The sequence below is a fragment of the Micromys minutus genome (genome assembly GCF_963924665.1).
Source record: "Micromys minutus genome assembly, chromosome: 28".
In the NCBI taxonomy this organism is placed as follows: Eukaryota; Metazoa; Chordata; class Mammalia; order Rodentia; family Muridae; genus Micromys; species Micromys minutus.
In genome coordinates, this window is record NC_137963.1 from 39,380,925 (window position 1) to 39,405,414 (window position 24,490).

The 24,490-nt window shown below is 51.0% G+C and overlaps 1 protein-coding gene across 6 annotated transcripts in view; it reads right to left on the reverse strand.

Annotated features, from left to right (window-relative positions):
* RUSC2 (RUN and SH3 domain containing 2) overlaps positions 1-24,490 on the reverse strand; it is a 42,416-nt gene that overhangs the window by 1,921 nt on the left and 16,005 nt on the right. For 2 of the 6 annotated variants that reach the window (XM_080940148.1, XM_080940149.1), the window contains exons 2-9: positions 7,859-9,946; positions 2,757-3,401; positions 2,415-2,600; positions 2,186-2,326; positions 1,381-1,457; positions 1,055-1,229; positions 861-966; positions 219-265 (exon numbers count right to left, since the gene is read on the reverse strand). In XM_080940148.1, the coding sequence (XP_080796274.1) occupies positions 219-265; positions 861-966; positions 1,055-1,229; positions 1,381-1,457; positions 2,186-2,326; positions 2,415-2,600; positions 2,757-3,401; positions 7,859-9,878 (3,397 nt within the window). In that variant the 5' untranslated portion in view covers positions 9,879-9,946. Of the gene's footprint in view, positions 1-218; positions 266-860; positions 967-1,054; positions 1,230-1,380; positions 1,458-2,185; positions 2,327-2,414; positions 2,601-2,756; positions 3,402-7,858; positions 9,947-16,580; positions 16,751-21,727; positions 22,000-22,816; positions 22,916-23,128; positions 23,247-24,490 lie in introns of those variants that run through there. The other 4 variants (XM_080940150.1, XM_080940151.1, XM_080940147.1 and 1 more) reach the window with 4 other exon arrangements.

Consider the following 24,490-nt stretch of genomic DNA (forward strand, 5'->3'; position numbering starts at 1 on the left):
AGCCTGCTGTGCATTCCCGCACACTTCACCTGAAATGGCAGCTCTTGAGTTCAGAGAGAAAGGCTGGGGTTCATGGCCACCCTAACTGCTAGATTTCCCCAAGTCTGCTGCTGCTTCAAGGTTCTAAGTCAAGCAGACACCCCCAAACCCTGAGAATGAAGGTCTGGGTGGTCCTCCCCAATATCCCGTACTGAGCGGTAAGGCCCAGCAGGCATTACCTTCGTGGTCGTACAGGTGATTAAACCAGAACTCCAGGGACCGGATGCTGTAGGGAGACAGGGAAAGCGTTTAGTACTGGTACAGCCAGGTAACGAGGGGGCAGGTGCTAGACGGCCGACAAGGAAGGAGATACAGACAGACATCTGTGTTGGGTGCTGCCTGGCTCACCTCGCTTTAACCTGGAAAGTCAACGGGGCTTGTGGGGAGTGGAGTGAACCCAAGATTCTCAAGTCAGTCAATTCTTGGAATGGACACAGCCTGCACGTAAGTCAGGGTGACTACTGACTGAGGACAGGCTGCTGGGGGCACAGGGAACAGCCCGGCCGTTACCACTGCTATCAACCACTATGACGTGTTCTAAAGGGAGCTTGGGTCTGAAGCAGGATTTAGAAGCAGAGTTGGAGTTGAGGCACAGTTTGCAGACCCTGAACACGGAGAAATGCAGCTCATTTCTAAATAGGCCAGGCTGTGGCCTTTGAAGTGCAAGAGCCTCTTGGTGGGGCGGGTGGGGTAAAGGGCTCCCGAGGCCTTGCAGAGACACTGCAGACGCACCTCTGTCTCCTTCCGGGCAGCCAGCCCCTTAGAGGAAGCAGAGCTATGGTGGAGCTCGATGCCCACCTCTCACTGTTCTACACACTCACTTGAGCAGGCCGAGGATGAAGGCGTTGAAGCGCATAGTATGACTGGTGAGCTCCGGGAACTGGCTGACTTTGTTGTACAGGCTATGCAGGACCTTGGTGGATGGGCCTGGGAAGAAGATGGGGTTGGAGATCACATTTCTCATTTCCGGAGCCCTAAATCCAGTCCGGAGTCAGCGCTGCAGTCTAGCACCTACCTAGCTGCGTGGAAGCCTCAACCACACTCCAAGGCATGTTTTTACGTTGGCCAATGATCACATCGAGCACGAAGGCCTTAAGCCCATCCTCTAACACAGCCTGGACCGCAGGGCACAAGTACTTCAGAACCAGGTGGCCCACATTGGGGCTCACAGAGCTGTTGCCCAGTTTTGCCTGCAGATACATAGGGCAGCCGTGAGAAGCCTGGTCTTACTCAGTCAGCCCTCCTGGTGGCCATTTCCACCCCCGAGTTGCAGCTCTGCTCTGGAGTCAAGAGAGCAAGAGAAGGTGACCCCCGGCTCAGCTCTCGACAGTGTCCGCATACCTTGATGCCAGGATCCCGGCTCGTGCCAAAATGGGCCACAATAAGGTCCACAGCGGTGTTGACAGCTTTTACCAGCCCTGTGAGGAAGAAGTTGATGTGACAGGTCCCTTTTTCGAGACTCTAGCCCACCTGGTGGAAGGGAAGAGGAAGTTGTCCCTGCCCGTCCTTGGTTCTCGTGGTCCTTTCCTTCCCAGGGGGGTTGGCTGCTCTCTCCGCAGACGTTTTCCCTCTCTGAGCTTTGTGTTTCACTTGGCTCTACAAGCAACTGTGCCTTCTCCTTTGGAGAGCTCCTGCCCCTTGGCCGACTTAGTTATTTACCCCGAAGTTGTGCTGACCAGCATGTTCCTGTCAGTCCTTGTCTTCTTGGATGTCATCAACATGCTCACCCAAGGTGGCTTCAACTACAGTCTTCAGCTATAGAGTATGGGGGCTTTCTGCTTTGTTTGTGTCTTTTTGAGATGGCCTCACTATAGAGCCCTAGCTGTCCCGGAACTGACTAGGTGGACCAAACTGGCCTTGAACTCAGAGATCCACCGCTCTGCCTTCCGAGAGGTAGGTTAAAAGGTATGCACTACCATGCTGCGCTCTAGTAAATATTTATAAATTATGTATCACTGTATTTAAATCTCTCTCATTGTACTTCATTTGGTGAGGGAAGGGGCTGAAGCTTGATTCTTAAGTTCCTGACATATGGCCCTCGCTCACGCAGACACTACACAAACTTCTACCTCTTGCCCTAATGCTCATGGGCTCCTTGCTGGTAGTTGGGTTTTAAGACACGGGGCACCATGGGTGTTGTATATACCTTTTTTCTGAAGTAGGTCAATGGAAACGGCCTCTGAGCTGCCATCTGGGGACAGACAAAACTCAGCTGGAGGCTTCTCGGTTAAGGAGAAGGGGTCCTGCAGGTCCGGGCAGGTCAGCGATAATGGCTTTGCAATCTGACCTGGAAGGAAGGAAAAAACATCCTGAGAAGCTCTCCCCCAGGCCCTTCCCAGCTTGCCCTGGGTACACCGGGGACCTCGGGCACACACCATTCAGCCGACAATTCAGATGGCTGGTTGTGCCGAAAGATCCAGGGAACTCAAAGATGGGGTTCCTGTGGGCCAGCCGGGCTTCCTGTGGCCTTCGATCTAGGCTTCCTGACAAACCAGGTGGCCCTAGCGGGTTCTTCCTCCTGTATTCCCGCCACTTGAGGGCCTGAGGGGACAGGTGGTTGGCTGGAAGCAGATGAGAGGAAAAAAAATCAGAAGGCAGCCTTTCATCTCTACTGTGTAAAACGCTAGGGCTAGGCAGATGTGTCAAACATCTACAGATGCTGTGGGTGTGACGCCTGCTGAAAGCACAGGAAACCACCCAAAGGGCGAAGTTCATACCATTGTTGAGCCTGGAGGCCACGTTGCCTCCCTCACCACCTCCTCGAGCCAGACTCTCTGCCCGGGTGAAGCCAGATCTCCAGGAGCCCAGAGGTGGCAAGCTTCCCGTGCCATGAAGCCTGTACTCAGCCAAGGTCGGAATCTTTTGGTCCTCCTTCTGTGGCAGCTGGGAGGTGGCAGGGCGCACAGTAGGGGGACAGGGGTGGCTCCATGATGGTAGACTTTCTGGTGCTGTGGCCTGCTCTGGAGGTGGGGAGCAGGAGGTAGAGGCAGATGAATCAGTGCTAGACCCAAAGGGGCCGGCACTCCGGACTGGGGAGTAGCTCCCCAGGGGTGATGGCCTTGAGGTCTCTGGTTCAGACCCGGTGTTTCTAGCACCTCTGCCAGTGCTCTGGGATGTGAAGGCCTGCGGCTCTCCTGAGGGAGCTGCGGCTGGGCCTTGTGTGGTAGAGATAACCAGCGGAGCAGGCTGCGGTGCACGGCTGCAGCCTGAGAGGCTGTAGAGCTGGGAAAGGCTGTGGAGGGCCCGGGCCTTGGCCAGCTGCTTGGGGAAGTGATGCTGGAATACGAACGGCTGGATAGGTAGGGTGGTCGGCCTCTGTTCCTTGCTGTAGCGAAGGACTGGTCGGCTTTCGGTGCCACCCCCTGTAGCAACAGCGACGGAGAAGGACTGAGACAGAGAGACACCGAAACCCACACACGAGAGGAAGAACCAAAAGGAACTAGGTGATACCCAATGGGGACGATGAACTGGCCTGGCCTGCAGGACTGAACAGGACCAGGCAGGCTCCCCGTTGGAGGAGGGGATGGGGCTCCTCCCTGTAAGCCGGTCCTGTGCTTTATGACCTAGACTGCCTTCTGCCTCTCCACTTTCTCACAGGTGTCAAGGTGTACTTGGAGGCTCCGAGCATGCGCTCCCTTGCAAAGCTACCTGTATTTCAGATTTGGACGTAGGTGGCTCTGGAGCCCGCAATCATTGTTCTTAAACCACGTGCCCGGGTTCTCATCTATAGGCTCTGCCCGGGTATCTTCCTGATACCTTCCCTTTCTGTCCATATTAGAACTACCTAGGGCTGGAGAGATGGCTCAGCAGTTAAGAGCAGTGGCTGCTCTTGCAGAGGTCATGAGTTCAAATCCCAGCAACCACATGGTGGCTCACAACCATCTAAAGGGGGCTCTGACGCCCTCTTCAGGGAGGCAGTCGTATGTACAGCAGAGCACACAGACATTAAACAAACAAAAAACCACCACCCTGTCTCATTCTCACACTCCCCTGTCACTGAGCAAATTCAGCAGCTATACACTTGCAGCCAAATTGGCCAACTTCTTATCTCTCTGCACAAGCCTGATTTTCCATGATATCCTCATAAGAACTTCAGAATCCACTTCCTTCTCTGAACAGGGATGCTTTCAAACTCTGGGAGTTTTTTTCAGCCACTTTTCAGGTCAGTGCTCTTTAAATCACAGGTCTCAGAACTAAACAACGCAGGGTGCCAAGGTATTTGTTAATGAACTGTTATCCTCAAGAAGCCACTGTTCATGCTGCAGATATCTGAATGAACACAAGGTGGCGCCAAATACACTCACAGGGCCTCAAGTCCTGGGTGTGGCTCAACAACTAAGAGGCAAATTTCTCCACAGATCACTTTTGGGTTTGTTTTGTTTGTTTTTGAGACAGAGTCTCATGAAGTTCAGACTGACTTTGGGGTTCCAATCCTCGTGCCTCAGCCTCTAAGCTTTGGCTGTGTTACAAGTATCCTACACACAGATCAGGGAAGTTTAAACTAGAGACATTGAGTCATTGTCTCAAGTTCAGGTCACTCAACTGGGAAATAGCAGAGCCCAGAATGTTGCCCAAGCTGGAGCCTGGCTTCTAGAGTGTTCTCTGCCACACCTCATTACAAAGTGATGTCAGGCTGGGTTTGTCAGGCCATCCTCCTGACTCACATTAGTGAGTCCTGAGAGAATAGGTACACAGGTCACAGAGAAGTCTCAGACGCACACTCGGGGGATTGTCGGCGCGTTCCCTGCCAACCCCAGTGATTAGAGGACACTGTCTTCCTTGGTGTGTTCTAGACACCCACCACTGTGTACTTAATCATACCCCACCCTGGGGCTTCTCTTCCCTGCTGTGCTCTGCCTGAGGTTCCGTGTCACATCTTTCCCCCGCCAGACCTCTGGCCTAGGAGCCCAAATTCCTCAGTTGCTGTGCCTCTAGAGTCGGGGCACGTCCTAGGAAGCGCGTCCTACTTCCGATTCAGCCTGGTCTCCTCTATCTCAAATTGCCTTACACAAGTCTGGCCTCTTGAAAAATAAATATGCCTGTGGTCACTGCTCTAAGAATAAAGCTCACATGTGTTGTGTACCCGGGAAGCAGCCCCAGTTCCTGGGTTCCTTCTGGAAATGAAGCATCTGGAGTTTCATGGGAGGCTGGTCAGGGCTTAGTGTCTGACGGGAGGGAGGGACCGTCGGCTGCTGGAATGTACCAGCACACGTCAGCTTACCTCCGCAGGGCTTTGGAAATGGCTGACGCACATTTTGCAATCTGTTACTCGCCCGAAATCAACTCAAGGAGACTTTACAAATCAAATTTCACTCTGGCCCCCGCTTCATTAGTTTTGGTTTATCAAGATTTGGCAAGCTCCCTTTCATGACTGCTGACCCCGCTGCTCAGGTTCTCTGGCTTCTTCCAGGCTTTTCCAAACTGGCTTTTCCTTGGCTATCCATAAATTTAATGAACTCTCAGCTCATTTGTTGACTTTAAAAAAAGAGTGCACAGAATCAGGGGAAAGCCTGGTGACAGGTCACTGGAGGTTGCCTTGGCAGAGAAGTCACACTGGGACTGGGGAGGAAGCTCTTCTGGTAGAGCCTGCCCGATACGGGTAATCCTAAGGGCTGAATACACCTAGAGATTCATTGCTATAATCCCAGGAGGCAGAGGCACCAAAAATTCAAGGTCAAAAAAATTTCAAGGTCATCCTTGGCCACACAGTTTGAAGAAAACCTGGGATGCACCAGAGCCTGCGTCAAAACCGTTTTAAAAATAAATGCAAGCCTCATTTTGTGTGTGTATATGGGAACAGGCATGTAGGAATCAAAGGTCAAGTTCTTCCTTTTCCCATTTAGACTTCACAATCAAACAGCCTATTGGCAAATGTCTTTTACTGGCAGAACAGTCTCCCTGACCCAAGAAAAAATACTTACATTTTAAAAAGTATTAGAAATTAAAAAAAAATTAGTATAATGAAAATACTTTAGTGGCTGGCCCTCTCTTCCTTTCTCCTCACCTTTTCTTTTGTTCCATTTTCTTGTATATGTGGTGTGCATGTGTGTACACACCTGTGCATGTATGTGAGTACTTGCAGAGGCCCCAAGTTGATATTGGGAATCATCCTTGATCACCCAAATCTCTTGGATATGGTCAGTCTTTATAGCTAGTATGTTCTGGGTGTCCCTACCTCTGCCTCCTGAGCCTGGAATTATGGGTAGGCTGCCACACCTTCCAGGTATTGGTGCCATCTACAAGTTTTGAGGGTGGCGACTGTGGTACTGGACAAGGTGCTTCAATCACTAAGCCACCTCTCCAGACATCCTTTAAAATATTTAAACATTTTGAGACAATATAGACCTGGCTGGCCTGGAACTCATTATGTAGAACAAAAACTCACAAAGGTCTACCGAGCCTCTGCCTCACAAGTGCTGGGATTAAATCAAGCCTGGCTGAAATCTATTTTAATGGTCACTGTGGATGTGCTCATGCCAGTGAGGGAGTCAGAGAACAGCTCTGTAGAGCTGGTTCTTTCCTCTCACAGACGTCCTGAGGATTGAACTCCGGTTGCCAAGCTTGAACCACAAGTGCCTGTACCTGCCGGGCAACTCACTGGCCCAGTCTTAAACTTCTGATTGATTTTGCAGCCTCCGCTTCCTAAATGCTGGAATTACAGATGCGCCCGTCAAGCCCAGCCTCACCTCCAACCTTGAGGGTTGCTCGGCTAAGCCCTTAAGTCACAGTATCCCTCCCAGGTTCTATTCCTGTTTACTCTGCAATTCCACACATTCCCCCTGGATGACTAGTTTTATTTAACTACCACTCCACTCCTCCCCTCTCCCTCCCACCCAGAGAGGTCACGCTCTGTAGCCCTGGCGGGCCTGGGGCTCACCAAGTCCAGCTTGTTTAGAACTCGGAGGCCCACTCCCATTCCTAACCCAGGAACTTCCCACTCTACACAGCAGCCTCTACACAGCAGCCTCTCCGGTCGGGAAGTCACTTGTCCACATTTTCTACCCAAACTACCAAGGAGCTTTCTGAAATGCAAGACGAAACATGCCCTTAAGCAAACAGAAAACCAAAGCAAACAATACCAACAGGGCCACTCTCGCAAACCCTCGGCTGATTCAACTCCCGCCCTCAAGGCTCTGGTCGGCTGCAGTTCCTGGAAAGCACCAGATTCTGCGCCTGCGTTCTCAGAAGAGAGTCTACAAAACCTAACCCTCACCTTCCTTCCAGGCTGAAATGTAAACTGTCAAGTCCCCTAACATGGCAGACTGGCAGAGCCACTCTTCTGAGTTACACTGCTGCCTTTGCGGGGACATTTTCTGCTCTTCGCCAGATTCTCTCCAGCATGGCTTCAGGACAGACCCTGCTATCTAGTAATTACTTGGGATGGAATAAACCAGAAAGCACTGACTTGGGAGTCCATGCGGATCTGAACAGCCCCCTCGTTCAGTTCTGGGGTTTTGTTTGTTTTTCTCTTACGGAAGTGGTCTCTTTTTGTTGCCCGTGTTGGCCACCCTCAAGCAATTCTCCTGCCTCAGCCTCCAGAGGCACAGGCCATCACATTCAGCCTAGGGCCCAGGCTCTTCAGTGCAGGGTCACATCACTGTTCAGAGAGCAAGCTTCCCTGCTGGACATGTCCCCGTGGATTTACAACCGACCACATGCCTACTTCTGTCAGTGATTCCCTCAGCGTCCCCAGGACGCTGGTCTCCAAGTCCTAGTCACCCACCCACCCCGCCCCCGGGGCAGCACATGCGCTGGACCAGGAAGAGAGGTCCAGGCTGGAATGGAAAAGGCACAGCCTGGTCTTCTCTGAGTTCCTTACCGTCAGCTCTAGCTCTTGCGGCCCTCTGGGTAAGGCTGGTGGCTGGGCTCCCTAGGAGAGCAGGCCCAGGATCCATCAGCTGGGCCAAGGGTCCCTGCCCAGAAGCTCTGAGGCTAGGAAGTGGCATCTCACTGGACTGGGAGCCCTGACAAACCTGGGCGGACCAGGGTTCTGGGCCAAGGAGGTCCAGGCTTGGCCCCAAGGGCATGGACGGCAGGCTGTGGCTACAACGAGCGCCCTCATCAAGTGGGCCTGCCCTGTCTTGCTGGGCTTCTCGGATGGGGGAGAACTCCTGGGAAGACTCTCCGACGCTCACCCGAAGTGGCGGGGAGCCAGAGCCTGTAGCTTTCTTCCGGCCTTTGGCCAATTCAGCAAAAGAGGTAACCCTCCTGGGTGGGGAAGCAGGCCCGGCTAGGGCGGCAGAGCCCTCGCTTAGGTGTACTGGACAACTTAGCATGCGCTCCAGTGAGCCCAGGCGGACAGGGGGGCTGCGCTCCAGGCTTCGGTCATAGCTTCGAGAGCGCGGCCGGCCAGTGCTGAGGTTGGGGGGGGAAGTGTTTGTGTACACTTGCCCTTCCAGAACACTGGGGCCCGTGGTGGTTGCTGCTTCTGTTGAGGAACCCCCTGCTTCTTGTTCCTCTGTCTGCATGTCTGGCTTCTGGAAGAGGTAATACTCAGAGGGCTGGCTGGGGTCTGGGTCTGAGCCGGGGCCTGGTGGAGGACTTATCTTGGTGTGTTCTTCAGAGCAACTGGTGATGGACGAGCCTGCAGGGCTCGGGGAGGACTGCGAGGACAGGTCGCAGGTGACAAGTTTATAGTAATTTTGTGTGGCCACTACAAGGCGGGCCTGGCTCTGGAAGCAGGCTGTGAGGTCAGCCACAGCCGGGCAGGGTTCACAGTGTGGGTGGTAGGCGTTGCAGTTGGCATCGAGCTCAGGGGATGAGGCACGAGGGCATCCACAGCCCTCTTCCCTGTCCCCGCTCTCAGGGTGGTGGGACTCGCAGGACATTCTGGACTCAGCGGGGGAGGGCTGCAGGTCCAGGTAGAAGGCTCCAGGATCGGCGTGGCTGCAGAAGGAAGAGTCGCTGCAGGACTGAGGGACAGAGTTGAGGTTGGCACGGGAGCTGCCGTGCATCTTGTTGTAGAGGGTGCTGAACGTGACCAGCACGCCGTCGGAACTGTTGCAGGAGGAGTCGCTGACGTAGCCCATGGACTGGTCAGCTGCCTCGGACTGACTGGACGTGCTGCTGCAGTGGTAGTGCTGAGCTCCGGAGCCGGAGCGCCCGTGGTGTCTTGGGGACTCATCGGAACTGAGCTTCCACTCTTGTTCAAAGGAAAAGCCAGAGATATCGCTGGCGCCCCCTCCGCTGCCACTCCCCCCGTGTCCCCCACACTCGTCCAGCTCCATTGTCTCAGCCTCCAGCTCAGGTCGGCAGCAGCGGCTGGTGCTGCACTGGGTCCCCAAGGTTGTCACTGGGTCCTGTTCCTGCCCCTCCACCACTCCAGGCCGACTGTGTGTTGCACCCCACGGCCTGCCCTGTCCGGGGCCATCTGGCGGCAGCTGGAGGGAAGACAGCCGGAAGGGCTGGCTGGTGCGATGCAGGTGGAAGGACTGCTGGGTGGCACTGTCACCCGGGCTGCCGTCATGCAGGTCACCGAGTCCTGTCTCACCCACACCTTCCTGAACCAGGAAGGGATTGTGCCGTTTGGGAGCTCCAGGGCCTCGTCCATCCCGGCTCCTACTCTTGATGCTCTCTGAAGACCGTGCGGGTGCCGGAGCGGAGCGCATGCTGGTGTACAGAAGAGAGTCAGCCTGGCCCAGGTCTTGGTCAGGCTGAGTGAGGCCCAGCTCCGGGGGGCAGAAGGGATTGGCTCTGGTGCCCCCACCGCCTCCGCCTGTGCCCCCGCAGCACTGCCTGTCTGGGACTTGGCAGTGCACTAATGGGATATGGTGGACGATGAGGGTCTCTCCAGTCAGCTTAGGGGGGCTATCCATTCTGGAAAGTTCCAACAAGGGCATCAACAGCACCAGATACTGCCTTGGGAGCCCAGTGGGGCAGAACACATTTCATCAGGAGAGCTTGGCACCTGGAAAAGAAAGGGAACCTAATGTCACCTCCCTGGAAATCAGGGACAGGCCCTTCCCCAGATTATTTTCAGATGGACAAGAATCCACCAGGAGTGAAGGCTTAGGGCTGAGGTGGGGCTCTGACAACACAGGCTAACAGCATACTCGGGTACCACTACACGCCCGCATCACACAGGTCCAGGCTCTGGGGTCACTGTGTACCCAAGTTCAGTAAAAGGCCAGGCCGCTTTTAATGCCACACATGTGTGTGTACAGAAGTCAGAAGACAACCTGTGGGAGTCTGTTCTCCCTTCACCATCTCAGACCCAGGGATGAACTCAGGATGCCAGGGGTTGGTGGGCTTCACCTGTTGAGATACCTCTCGGGCCTTCCTATTCCCCTCTAAGCGGTAAATAATGACACCCCTCACCCACACACACCCCCACGGAACAGTGACATAACTTAGAAATGTAGGATGTCTGGAGAGCACAAGGTGCTAAGGGGAGGGACAGCTACGGCATGCAAGTTTACAGATGAGGGGAAACCAACTAGATACGTATCATATATGCATAGAAATCAGCTATAATTTTATACTACACCAGCTAACCAAACACTCCAGCACTTACCCCTCTCCCCCACGGATCCCAGAACTCTAACCCCCCTGGTAACTGTGGGCTACTATTGGGGTTTTTAAAATTATTTACATCCCTAATGCTGCCCCTCTTCCCAGTCCTCCCTCCCCTTCTCCCGAGAGTGGGGAGCACTCTGGGTATCCCCCCCATCCTGGCACGTCATATTAGGCACATCCTCTCCCTCTGAGGCCAGCCGCGGCAGCCCCAATGGGGAATGGATCCCACAGGCAGGGCAGAGCTTTAGGGAGAGCCTTCGCTCCAGCAGGGCCCTCATGGAGACTGAGCCACACATGTCTGCTACATACGTGCTGGGGGCCTCGTTCCAGCCCCTGTGTGTGCTCTGGTTGGTGACTCAGTCTTTGAGAGCCGTGTTAATACTGTAAGAGCTTCATAAACACAGAGGGGACACTGGATAACCGCAGGTATGGCTGACACCCACTCTCACCCCAGCCCGTCCCTCTGTCCCACAAGACCTGGTACACATGGGGCCTAACGCAGTTCTGATGCTTGTTAAGTCAGGGCTCATAGAGAACCTGTATCCCATTTGGCTTTGTCTTAGCCTGCAGCAATAGTTCTCAGCCTTCCTAATGCCCTTTAATCCAGTTTCTCATGTGGTGCTGACCCCCAACCAAAAAACTATGTTTGTTGCTACTTCTTAACTGTAACCCCACTGTTTTGAATCATTATGTGATGCTGTTTATTTGACCCCTGAGAAAGGGCTGCTTGACTCCCAAAGGGCTCATATGCATCCATTAAAAACCAGTAGCCTAGAACCTTCACTACTGGGATTTCCTGGAAAATCTCTATCCAAGTTTTACCTCTGAAAGGCTAAAGTTCTGTCAGCTGTGAGGTCCTCTGACCTCTTGGCCCTGTGCAGAAATGACCTCTCAAACTCTCTCTGCCTGGGCTGTCAGACTCAGGTCCTCTTTCTTCCAGCTTCTTCAAGACTAATTTCTTCTGATCCAGCAACCTCTCTTCTCCCTTTACCTACTCTGCCTCTAAATCCCACACATACTGTCTCTTAATCATTTTACTGAACCTTTGACAGCATTTGTTTAAATTTACTCATTCAGGCCAAAGGGCCAAGCTCCTTTTTTGGAACACGGTAAAGGGCCAGTGAGTTATATATGCCTAAGGAAATGCATTAAAGGAAAATGTATGCATGAGGGACAATTATAATAAGTTATAATTAAACATGATTATATATTATAATTATACATGTTAAATCACATTAAAATTAAGGACGTCTGACAGGAAGTCTCCTTTATTGGATTTGTGTTGTGTTGAGCACAGATGTGAGAAGGCAAAAACTAAGAGAAGTTAAACTGAGTTATAAGGTTAAAAGAGTTATAAAAGAAAAATATGAGAAATTAAAAAAATTGAAGGCAGGGTCTCACGTATCACAGGGTGGCCCCCAAATCCACATTTAGCCAAGGATGACCTTGGATTCCTGGTCTTCCTGCCTCTACTTCCCATGTGCTAGGGTCACATGCATGTGCCAGTGTGCCCAGTGTATACGTATATGTACCAAGTGTATATGTACTAAGGACTTAACCCAACCAAGCACTCTACCCACGGAGCCCATTGTCAGCTCTAGAGTAAACTGTGGTAAACCAAACCTAACGGTGGTGTTTCTTACCTCATTAACCGAAAAAGTGAAAAGTGAGCCAGGGGACGGGTCAGATGTAAAGGGCTTACCATGCAAGCATCAAGCCTCCAGTGTGGTCCCCGGACTCTGTATTAAAAGGCAGGGCAACAGTGGTACACAGTTGTAAACCCACCACTGGGGAGGAAAGGACAGGCAACTGCACAGGACTCTCTGGTCAGCCAGCCTAGCCTGCCCGGTGAACCCCAGGCCAGTGAGGGACCCTGTCTCAAAACCAAGGTCCTGACACTGACACGCATTCACTCATACATGAACACACAAGAGTCACCCGCAGAATTCGAGAAAGTACTTTCAAATCATACTTCTGACAGTGGTTCCTAATCAAACCATACACAAAAATTCTTACAACTTCTTTGTTTCTTCCATCCCTCCCTCCCTCCCTTCCCTTATATACCTCTGGATGGCCTTGGACTCACTATGTAGACCAAGCTGGCTTTGAACTCACATTAACTACGTGTCTTTGCCTACAGAGAATCAGGATTAAAAGTAAGCACCACCATGGCCATCACTGAATAATGTTTCTTTAAAGAAGACATATGTGTGGTTTAGCAGGATGAAAAGATGGACAACATCATTAGTCACTAAGAAAATAAGAACCCCAAGGAGATACCACTGCTCTCCCAACAGGGTCCCCAAACCAAAACCATGGCAACCACAGCCTTGGTGATGTCATGGAGAGATTACAACCCTCACACATGGCTGGGGCACTGTAAAATGGTACAGGCACGAACAAACTGTCCGACTGTCTCTCAGAATGTTACACAGGCTGGCCCACAAGACCCGGCAACCCCACTTCCAGGACTGTACTTGGCGGGGAGGGAGAGCTCTGCCACAGAGAAGCCACTATTAGATGTGCTCACAGCAGCATCGTGCATGCTAACCAAGAACACGGTAAGACCCCCAAAGCCTGCCAGCCGATGAATAAGAAAAATGTAACACACCTCCCATTATCTTATACAGCAGCTAAACATTAGCACAATGTGACATGGGCATGTGATGGACTAGTACTTGTCACCAGGACAGGCTACGAATGAGCCCAACAAGATGACATTAAGAAAAAGAAGCCATGATAAATGACTCCTTTGTGTAGTGTATGATTTATAGGAAATGTCTAAAACAGGAAAACCAACTGAAATGGAAGGTAGGTTAGCAGTTTCCAAGGGCTGGGGGGATGTGGAACAGCTGCTTCATGGTTAAGGAGAATCTTTGCGGGGTGATAAAAATATATTAGCATCAGACTAATGGTTACACAGTAAACAGACTGGTTTATGAATTGTATTGAGAATAAGGCTATCCCAGGTTAGCCAAGACTACACAGTGAGATCTTGTCTCAAAGAACAAGAGCAAAACCCACAGAAGATTATGGTTCTGGGAAGAGGGGAGAGGCAGAAAGCCTGCTGCAGAGGGCAGGAGTGGGGTGTGCTGGGCATTTGCAGAAATGAGAACAAGTTAGGGAATGGGGAACAATGGCTAAGTGACATTTTGAGAAACAACAATGGACAGGATTTTTTTAGGATTTTGATATAAAAAATACAAGGCAATTTCCCCCTTACACACACACACATACACACACACACACAAGATGTCAAGACTCTAAAATTCCAACACCAATCAATCAATCAATCAATTGAAAACATACAGTCAGGTGCAGCGTGTGCCTTTTGTCAGATCTGCCAGGGCCACTAAGTGAAACCCTGCCCACCACCAAAAAATGTGCATGAGAGCACAGTGTGTGCAGTGTGTGTGTGTGTGTGTGTGTGTGTGTGTGTGTCGTGAGTACGGTGAGGTGCTGTGGTCCCAGCTACTCAGAAGGCTGAGGCAGAAGAGTTCCTCCAACCCAGGATTTGAAGCCAGCTTGGGTATACAGTGAGGTCAGGACTCAAAACAATGCTAATGTGGTGATATGAGTATTGACTTAAAGAGGAAATAGAAGACAAACTGTGGGGACTGGAGAGGTGGCTCAGTGGTTAAGAGCGCTGACTGCTCTTCCTAGAGGTCCTGAGTTCAAATCCCAGCACCCACATGGTGGCTCACAACCATCTGTAACATTAATAAGTAAATAAATCTTTAAAAAAAATAAAAGATGAACTGTATTATATATGTAAATGTGATGTTTTTCTAAGTTATTTTTATCTTTCATGTTTATATGCGTGGGAAACACAAAATATTCACAGTGCTGATCTCTGTTGAGCAATTCTGGATGATTTTCATTTTTTTTTCTGTTTCATCTGTATACAATACACACCATGTACATAAATAATAGTTTTCTCTAAGTAAGGAGCTTCTCCTTACATATATTATTGCATCCCCCCTAGGATTCATAGATACGTTCAGGCAAAACATTTCTACACATAAATAATTTTTTTAATCAGAAAGAGAGGGGCCTGGAGAAACAGCCCAGTGCCAGACATCACAATTAAGTGGACAAACCAGAGGTGGGCCAGGCAATAAAATGAGAGCTGGGGGCTGACAGACACCTCTAGGCCCTGCATCTTTGGGGCAGAGAGAAAGATCAGGAGTTCAAGGCCAGCCTGAGCTATAGTCAGTTCGAACTAACCTGGGCAGCATGAGGCTCTGACTCAAACAAACACCGGGGAGGAAAAATGGAATACACTACTTGACTTTGCCTCAGACTCTGCAGAGAACACAAAAAGTGCCTCAGAGACTTCCTTCCTGGGAGTGGCTCGAACTAGCCTCAGGACAGATTTAACGCTGTAGCCATAGGTAAAGAGAACTCTCGAATGAGTGAACTCACCTCATAGTTTGTTCCTAATTAAATGAAGAGAGGAAGAGGAAGCTCTCACAGGAGATGAGCCTCCTACCTGTATCTAACTCGGCAGACAGAGTAGTGGCTCAGCCAGCGCACAGAGGCTGTGTACAGGTTTAGGGAACCTCCAATTGCATTTCAACAGCCCCAAATAGTCACAGGCATTTTCATTGCTTGTTTTTTAGATAGGGTCTCTCTGTGTAGCCCTGGCTGACCTAGAACTGGCTCTGTAGCTGAGGCTGGCCTTGAACTCAGAGACCTGCCAGATTCTGCTTCCTGAATACTGAGATTAGAGATGGGTGTCCTGATACCCATTTAACACATGAGGAAACCAAGGCCACAGGGCATAGGCGGTTTACTAACAATCTCCGTTAAAATGGCTCCAGGCCCGGGCATGTCTGACTGTCAAGGGCGTCTGCCACCACTCAGGTTTTGGAAGCCACTCCTCTCCCTCAAGTCGGGTCATGACCCACACCTGTTTCCTACCTCACACGCACGCACTTCCATGGCCACTTACAAATGTTCTACCCACTAGTCTGGACCTGAAGCCCCTTCCACGCTGTCAACCACGTTCTCACACTGGCCAGTCCTGCTTCCTTCCCGACCTTCAGGCCCCAGTTCCCAGGTTTCGTTTGCCTCATCCTGGCCCATTCCTGGGTCTCACAGTACTTCCCCCTTGGCTCCTTGACTTGCTGGGAACTAACCCGCAGTCACAACACTCCCGAAATGCTCAGTCACTCACTGTAAAACTCCTGTCTAGTCCCTACCAGGGTGAATGGTGGGGACAGAACCAAAGATCTGTCTGCCTGTGGGCAAGACAACTCCTGTCTTTGTTCATCAACAGCGTCCTTCTGTTGGTCACTGAATCTAGCTGCTGCTTTTCTGGTTTCTTCGGAGCTAGCAGGGAGGCAAAGGCACTGGCTGCTCTACCTTAATAATCTGTCCTTGACCTGAGGTCCTGCTGAGAGCCTGTGGGGCTGACTGTCTTCTCTAGGGCGGGATGGTGTATTGGAGCACGGTAGTTTAGCTTGTTTAGGTTCCTTCCTGCTAGGAAGCTGCTGAGTATAACAGGTCGGGTGCCTTCAACACCGCAACGTCCCTCTCTCCATTCACTGTGAGGCATTTGCTCAACATCTGTCCTGACTGCATCCAAACCTGGAGCTTGACAGCTTCTACAGGGGAGGATGTCTGTGTGCATACGTGTGTGCATGTGTGGGGAAGAAAAAGACACCCAACCCTCTCCATAAAAATGCGTGGCTTTTAGCATAAACTTCCAAGAGCTGGAAGGGGTCTCCACCCATTCAGCCTTTGTGTTCAGATCTGACAACTGCAGTGACAGCAGCTTCATTACAAATACCCAGAAAGAAAGAAAGGAAAAAAGATCGTTTCCTGACCGAACAGCACAAATAGCATTAGCTCAAGCCTCTTTCTTTCCTGGCCCATGCATGCAGAGATGAGTTTGTTTGCGCATGCTTGCACTTTTCCTTTCCGAGAGACAAAGCCACCCTTCAGGAACCAGAGCCCAGATGCTAATGATGATCCTGCCTCTGCCTAGTTACTACCTCCCACCCCCTCCCCCAGAGCCATACCTCTGCAAAGAGCCTTCAGCTGGACCTGACGGCTCCCGCTCCTTCTGCAAGCCGCCGAGCTCTACCCGGCAGTCTCAGCTGAATCACTGGTCCTCCCGATTGCACAGAGGCATCGGGCTGACAGTCTGAGATCTGATTTTTGTTAATACAATGGCATTCTAGCTGATGCAGGGAGGCTGCGCAATCTCAGCCTGTCTTCTCCAGGCTGCTGCCACGGCTGCTGGGCTGCGGTGACGTTGCTACAAAGGGGGAGGGATGGGGAGGGAAAGGAGCAGGCAAGCCCACAGTGCAGCAACTCAATTCCTGGTCGGTCCCTGCGGCCCGTTAGCCTGGGGGCGGGGCATAGAGAGAAGTCAGCCACAGAGAGCAGTAGGTGCTGGAAGCCGGAGACAAAAACAGGGAAGGCTGAGCCCAGCCTCTCTTGGGTCTTATGTGTTGGGAGAAGTCTTGGGCAGAGCCTGGGCGCTTCCTTCCTTCCTTCCCTTCCCAGGCCGCCCCTTTTTGACCTTGGCTAGAAGCCCCTCCCTATTCTTGTCTCCACAGTGAATGACTTCTTGTTTCCCAGCTTTTCCATTAGTTAGGTTTCCTGCAGGGTTAGGGGAGGGGCAGCCTGGAAGGAGATTTTGGAAGCCCCACCCAGAGGCTACAAAACAAAACAAGACCCCCAACTGGGATCAGCATTCCCACAGCAAAACAGCAGACGCTTCTCCAGAAGCTCAGAGCTGGGTGCCTAGGGTTCCTCAGGGTTGGCTTCCACAGGGGGCTTCTCTGAGCAGGTTGTGATGCTCCAGTGGCTGCAGACCACCTCCCTAACCCGGGGTTCAGCTGGGTCTCCTGGCTCTTCAGAGCCTAACTGTTGAAACAGAGCTGGGCCTGGCACGTCAGTTTTTGGTTCTTTCTGACTTGGGTCCGACCAGGGTTGTAAGGAAGTAAAATCTCTTTACATAGGCAGAGAGTCTGCAAAGTGCCTTCTAGAGAAGGGGAGGCAAAGGAAAGAGACTGGTTTCTTAAAGTTTTGCTTTGCCTGTAGACCTTCGGAACCACCCACCCTTTCCTTGCTCTGGTTCTGCGAGAACACCCGGAGCCATAGTGGACCACACACACGAGACAGATGAGCCGGAAGTGGACTTGGTGCTGCTGCTCACGGATGCTACCCTCCAATACTGCAGCTTTCAGGACAACCACAGTAGCACTTGGGAGGCAAAGGCATGCAGATGTCTGTGAGTTCAAAGCCAGCCTGGTCTGCATACAGACTTCTAGGGTGGATGGAACTACCTAGGGAGATCCTGTCTCAAAAACCCCACAAAAACAAACAAACAAACAACAACAACAACAAAAAAAAAACCCCAAAAAAACCAAAAACCAAAAAAACCCAAAACATAAAAAACAAAACCAACCAAACAGCTGCCCTTCTGGTGGGCTCGGTGATTCCCACTGAGTCTTGCACATTTGATTTTTGTTCTAAACTGTTTCCTTTACTACCTGCAACACAACTTTCAGAACTAGGGGTTGAACTCAGGCAAGCCCTCCTCCCCTGAGTATTTCCCCTCCACAGTTGGTTGAATCTGTCGATGTAGAACCCATGGTATAGAGGCTGACTATGCTATCTCGACTGCATCATGAAGACTCTGGATTTCGGGTCTCAAGGTGTGGGCCTTCGCAGTCAACTACTGTCCTTCCTGCTTCTTCCTGGCCTCATGAGACTTGTGTTCCCTGACTTCCTGAGCTGAATTATACAGGTGGGAAGTGGACAATGGCCAAAGACTCGTGCCTAACCTTGACTTGTCCAAGGATCTACAGCCCCTGATCCTACAAAGTAGCAAACCACGAGAAGGGGAAGAAGGGAAAGGGAGAAGCTTACAACCCTGAGCAGCCATTAGCAGCCCTCGGAAGGGATGAATAGGTATGGGGGGCTTGCCTTTTCTGGAGCTGATAGAGACCACTTTGGGGGCTTGCTGGAGGCTAAGCAATGTCATCTGTGATCAAGTCATCTGTGATCAGGCGCATCAAGTGATCAAGTACTGAGTTAATTCCCATGAGCGCTCTGGGCCCAGGGTCTTTCCTGGAAATGTCTGTGAGGTAGACGACCCCATGTCTGCAGGGCCTGTGCCTCCTTTACTTCAGCAGACTACGGACCGCGCTGTTACTTACTTCCCAACCCTACGGCATGCCTGGTGCCTAAGGAGCCCGGCACAGTGACCCTAGCATCTGGGAGGCTGAGGAAAAGCATGTGAATCTGTGGTCGGTCAGTCTGTATTACACAGCACGACCCTGTTTCAAAGACAGACAGAGGAGACTGTGCAGTCTCAGTGTACCTCTGTCCCTGATAGTCACTCTGCTGACCCTTCACCTTAGGGAACTTATTTAGAAATAAGGGAGCACTTTTGTTTCTGCTACTTCATTCAGGTCTATCTGACATCAGCAACAACCCCGCCTTTGGCCATCGGTCACCCAAACGGTATGACTGAATCTAATAGCAAATGCTCAAATTTAAGACAAATCAAATCACAATAAACTGTGATCTAGAAGCATCCTGAGGCAATTTTCTTTGTTTATATTCAGGGGTGAGTGTGGTACATATATGCCATGAGTACTACATTCAGGTGTGCATGATACACATACAGGTGTGTGTGGTGCACATACAGGTGTGTGTGGTACATATACAGGTGTGTGTGGTGAACATACAGGTGTGTGTGTGGTACCTATTCAGGTGTGTGTGGTACCTATACAGGTGTGTGTGGTACCTATACAGGTGTGTGTGGTACACATACAGGTGTGTGTGGTACACATACAGGTGTGTGTGGTACTTATGTGCCACGTGTCCATACAGAGACCAGAAGACAACTTTCAAGGAGTCAGTTTTCCTCTCCTCTCACGTGGGTTCCAAGAACTGAACTCAGGCTGTCAGTCTTGGTGACAAGCACCTTCACCTATAGAACCAACTTGCTGGCCTATCCTGAGACCTTTCGATCTCCGTGAATGTTGTATGCACGTGTGTTTGTGTGCAAGGTTTGGTGGGTACATGCTCATGTGTCACCAAGTCAAGCAAAACTAGCTAGTCGGCAAGCCATGGCGACCTTCCTGTTTCTGCCATCCCTACTTGGCCCAGCCTTTACACAGGTGCTAAGGGTCTGAACTCAGTTCCTTATGGTCCCAGGGCTTGTACTCTACCATGCAAGCCATGTCCAAGATCGCACCGAAAGCATCTACATGACTCCGGCATTTAAAAGGCATTGTGGGATGTTCTGGAACCCTGATCAAAGATAAGAGTCTCACAGTTCTACGAAGATCACTGCCAGCATGGCTCTGGGGTGGGCAGGGCAGCGCCATGTTTGGGGAAGTGAAATCAGAGTGAGAACATGGCTTTCAATTTTTTTTTTTTTTTTCCCAGCCTTAATGCACAGAACTGATCTGCTCCTGGTTGAAGCTGGGACGCTAAACCCCCATGTTTGACAATCCTCCTTCCCCACTGTGGGGGCTCTGACTGCAACTCAAAGGGATTATACTCCTTAGGGGGAAAACTCCAGAAACATCTGGTCAAAGGCTAAGTTAGGACTGAACATGGCTTGTTGGGACTTAGGAATGTCATCTCTGGGGGCCATGAGACCCCCGGTGAGTGAACTGCAGGTCTGAGGGTCTGGATTCAGATCCACACATTTATGTAAAAGGCTGAACACGATGTCTGTGATTCCTGAGCCAGGGAACCAGGAGGATGGCTGGGGCTTGCTGAATAGTCTAGCTTCCAGGTTCAGTGGAAACCCTGCCCCACCCAACAAGGTCTTCACCTTATTGTGATTGAGAAACACACCAGAGACAGATCTCTGGGCTCTACATAAATGTGCACACATGCATTCTTCCACATTTGTACACATAAACACATTCAAAACCAGAAACCATCTTTCTTCCTGGCTCCTAAATCAATTGTTTATAAAAGAGCCACCTTCCCTGGCTTCGAGGTTCTGTGTCTTCAGAGGCCATGAGACCAAATGAAGGTGCTGACTTTCTGATATGAGACACACTCAAAAAATGTGCAGATTCAGGGACTGTAGTTGTAGTTGGCTGTGGTATCAGTGACTGCATTACAGGAAGAATAAACAAGCCTCCAGATGTCTGAGCACACCTGGCAGTGACCTCAGGAGTCTGCTTTTACAAATGGAATGGCAGCCAACGCCCCAAGATTGTCTGGCTTCCCTTTGGGCAGAGAGTAGGGGCTCCTAGCTGACAGGGATACTTACTGTTCCTAACTGGTTTCGTGTTATTTTGGATGCTAAACAAGGCTGGCCAGAATGCTGGGAGTGTTCTGGAAGGGCTGCCCCAGACACACCAGCTGCTTCCCTAATAGGACTCCCTAATATAGTGTCCTCTTTCGAAGCACAGACGTTGTTCTGCTTTGGGCTTCTTGTAAGTTGCCGCCTCTAAAAAGTCAAATCCTGCAAAAGGCCTGGCTCTGTAGCAGAACAGGACAACCTGGTGTGCATATGCCTTCCTTCCCACAAGTCTATCTGCTCCTTTATCAATCAACAGTGTACAGGCAGCTTTGAAACATCGCTGACAGAACCCGAGGAAGAACTCACGTGGGTAGGTTTCAAGCCTGTCAGTTTCCGCAGAGACTAGAGCTCCCAAGGTCCCATCAATGAATGGAGACTGCAGCCCTGGGCAATTGTACTCAGGAAAAGAACAAACCACTGGTGGGTGCTGTCAGGAGTCAGTTTTCTTTATTTCATAAAAACCCAATAATAATCTTAGCTTTGCTCCAGAGTCTCTTGTTGCAGGGAAGGGATTTTTACCTAGAAAACCAGCCAATCTAGCCAGTGTGTATGACTTTCTCTGTCAGCCCATTACCCTTCCTTAGCTCAACTTCTAGCCCCTGGTCACTCTTAGGGTCCCTTTCAGGATAATTATAAAGCAAACCAAAAGCAAATCCAAATCTAGGGAAGGTTCCCAGGCAAGGTTAACAAGCAGGCACTTTCCGGCCCTCAGCATCCCGGCATGAGTGTGTAGACATGCCCTCCTCATTCCCTAGTGCCAGCTTCTAATGTCACAGTGATGCCTGTAGAAACTGGGAACCTGCTGCAAATCCTTCCTTCCAAGCATAGGTTAAAGTGGAAAGGTGGCTATCGGGAAAGTTGGCAAGATTCGAGTCCTACCTTGACAGACTGGGCTCTTCAGATGAGGGGTGGAGAGAACAGCAGTTAGCAAGGCTTCAGGATAAACTCTCCCAAGGCCAGACGCAGAAGTCAGGAGGCAAGAGACCACCGAGGCCAGAGACAGGAATGGGGGGGTATGCTGAAGCCCAGTGTGGCCCGCTTTGCTTGGAGAAAGTTTTGAAGGACTAATTTGCAGGAGAGTAAGGCAGCCGGATCAAATAAGGCTGTCCAGTGCAGTCAACACCTTGCTAATCCCTTGGCAGTGCCTTCTGACTCCTGAGCTCTGGGAAGCCAAGTCAAAGTGTTCTTTGCTCCCCCTCCTCCCAGACAGTGGGCTGAAGCCTGCAGGATGCCGAACTGCTAGCCAATCAGTTTGTCCAGAGCTGTAAATAACAGGACACATAAGCCCAGAGAAGGGGCTATGAGAGGAGCCTAGATTGAATTACAAACACCATTTGTGAGACCAGGGTGGGGGAGGTAGCAGAAAGAGCAGAGGGAAGCCTCTATGCCTTTCAAGGAAATCTCCAAGTAACACACACACACAGACACACACACACACACACACACACACACACGCACGCACACACACACACCCCTCAGTGTGACTACCATCTCAGGCTCACTGCCCTAAGGAAACAGGTTCCAGTCTGGTGATATTCTCAGCACTGGGATCAGGGGCTCTGCGACTTTCCTGGATATGCCTTACTTTGCCATGTAGAGTTTAGATGGCACCAGCTTCCAAAGCCCAGCTCTCCCTGCTTGGAGAGAGCTCTGGGGATGCTTTGTGTAGCAGCAAAGATACTACAATGCTGTCTGCTTTAGTTACAAGTCCAAGGTTAGCCTAAGTTGTTTTCATCCACTTATCGAGCTCTGTCCCGAGGATTCAAGAGGTTAGGTTCTGTAATACACAGAGCAAGGAGCTGCTGTCAGATGGTGCTGTCAGATGAGCCCGAGGTCCAATCTGACGCATGGCTTCGCAGCTATGGAACTCTGGGAAATCAGTGAACCTCGGCCAACATCAGACTGTAAACTGCCGTGATATTCCCTCAGAGGCTTGAGGTAGGACTAAAAAGCAAAGGCACGTCATACCTGCCATACGTGCTCAGCGGCACGTCACTGTTACTCTGTCTACCGCAGATGACTTCACTGTTACTCTGTCTACCGCAGATGACTAGTGTGGTTCTTTCTTTCTTCTTTTCCCTGTCTCCAGAAAAATCTAAAGCTTTTAGGTCTAAGGCGTTTGTAGCAAACCGAAGGAATACACTGGGATAGTGTTACATACTTGCAATCCTTCCCCCCTGCACAAGGCCAAGTCCATGATCTGGTGTCCACCACATCTACACTGGCTCTCATGGCTCCTCAATCCATCCCTCAGAGCAAGCATTCCATCTCTAGTGTTACCTGCTATCATACATGTTCCCAGACTTCTCATGAGCCTCGGCCAAGGGGAGGAGCTGTCTGATCCCAAGATGGCAGGATAGGTGTATCCAGGCTGTTGTACGCCCATCACAGCTGCCTGTTCAGCCTACAGACTAATAATAGCAGATCTGACGGCGACGGATTAAGACAGAACTGTACTTGGTGTTTATTTTTACACTCTGGCGTCAGTATCAAGTTCTACTGGTTACTGGCCAAATGTAGGGCAGCTTCCTACTCTAGGAGTGGCCGCAGGCTTCTCCAGGTTGCTGCTGAGCTCTGGGGGAGCTAGCTTAGTGGAAAACAGTTCGGCATTAACAGACAGGTAAGTGGAGCAAGCAGATGTCATAAACAGGCGTCTAGTCTAGGCGCACACACACACACACACACACACACATACACACAGGCTGCATTGAAAGGATCCGAACAAAGTCAGGGAGGATTGCTTCAAAGCTTGACCTTGTCACACGTCACAGGCTAGTGCCACATGTGCTGACGAGGGAAGAAAGGAAATACTTGGGAGAATATTACAGGGCCTGGGGACAAAGGCTGAGAGCGTCCTCCTCTGATTTGCATAGTTTCCAATAGGAACATCAGATTTCTTAGAAATTTGTGCCAACAGAGCTGCGCTCCTACAGCCCACAACTGGCTAGAGCCAGCAAGGAACCAGCTGTCTGGCCAGAAGCCAGCGCCCACGTCACCTCTTTAAAGGCCTATAGAGCCGGGCCCCAGGAACTGCATATGCTGACTACAGCAGTGGAGCCCCAAGGCAGCTCCTGACAGCTCACTCCAGGCCCCAGCAGCCTGACGGGAAGCAGACAGCTGCTCATGTAAATAGTTACAGACTTGCCTAATGAAGCCACTCACCCCAGCAGCCTGCTGGAGAATGACAAAAATGTGGGACGTCAGGTAGGAGTGCTGAGGTGCAGAGGTCAGACAAGCACATAGGAGCCACTCCTGCACTGCTCGACTCAGAGCCACTTCAGTGACACCATTCAGTGACACCAGCTGCCTTAAGGAGCCAGAGTGTGAACTCAGACAATACATTCTTTTTTGGTCACTCAAGGCACACCTTCCTCATCACCAGAACAACAACACAGCCCCAGAGACAACCAGATTTGATCACTGGTGAGGGAGGTCAGAGCTCAGCTCCCTCTGGAAGCGAATGTGCCCAGGATCATGGCAGGCTGCCCGAGGAGAGGAACACTGCTTTCATTCTCGCCGGCTCCTCTGATGTGCGGGGTCACATGGAACAGGTACCTGTCCTCACAAGCTCCAGGTTTGCCACCTGGAAGAGGCTCTACGTGTAATTAATTATCTTCTGGTGTGAAGCAAGAACATGGAAAA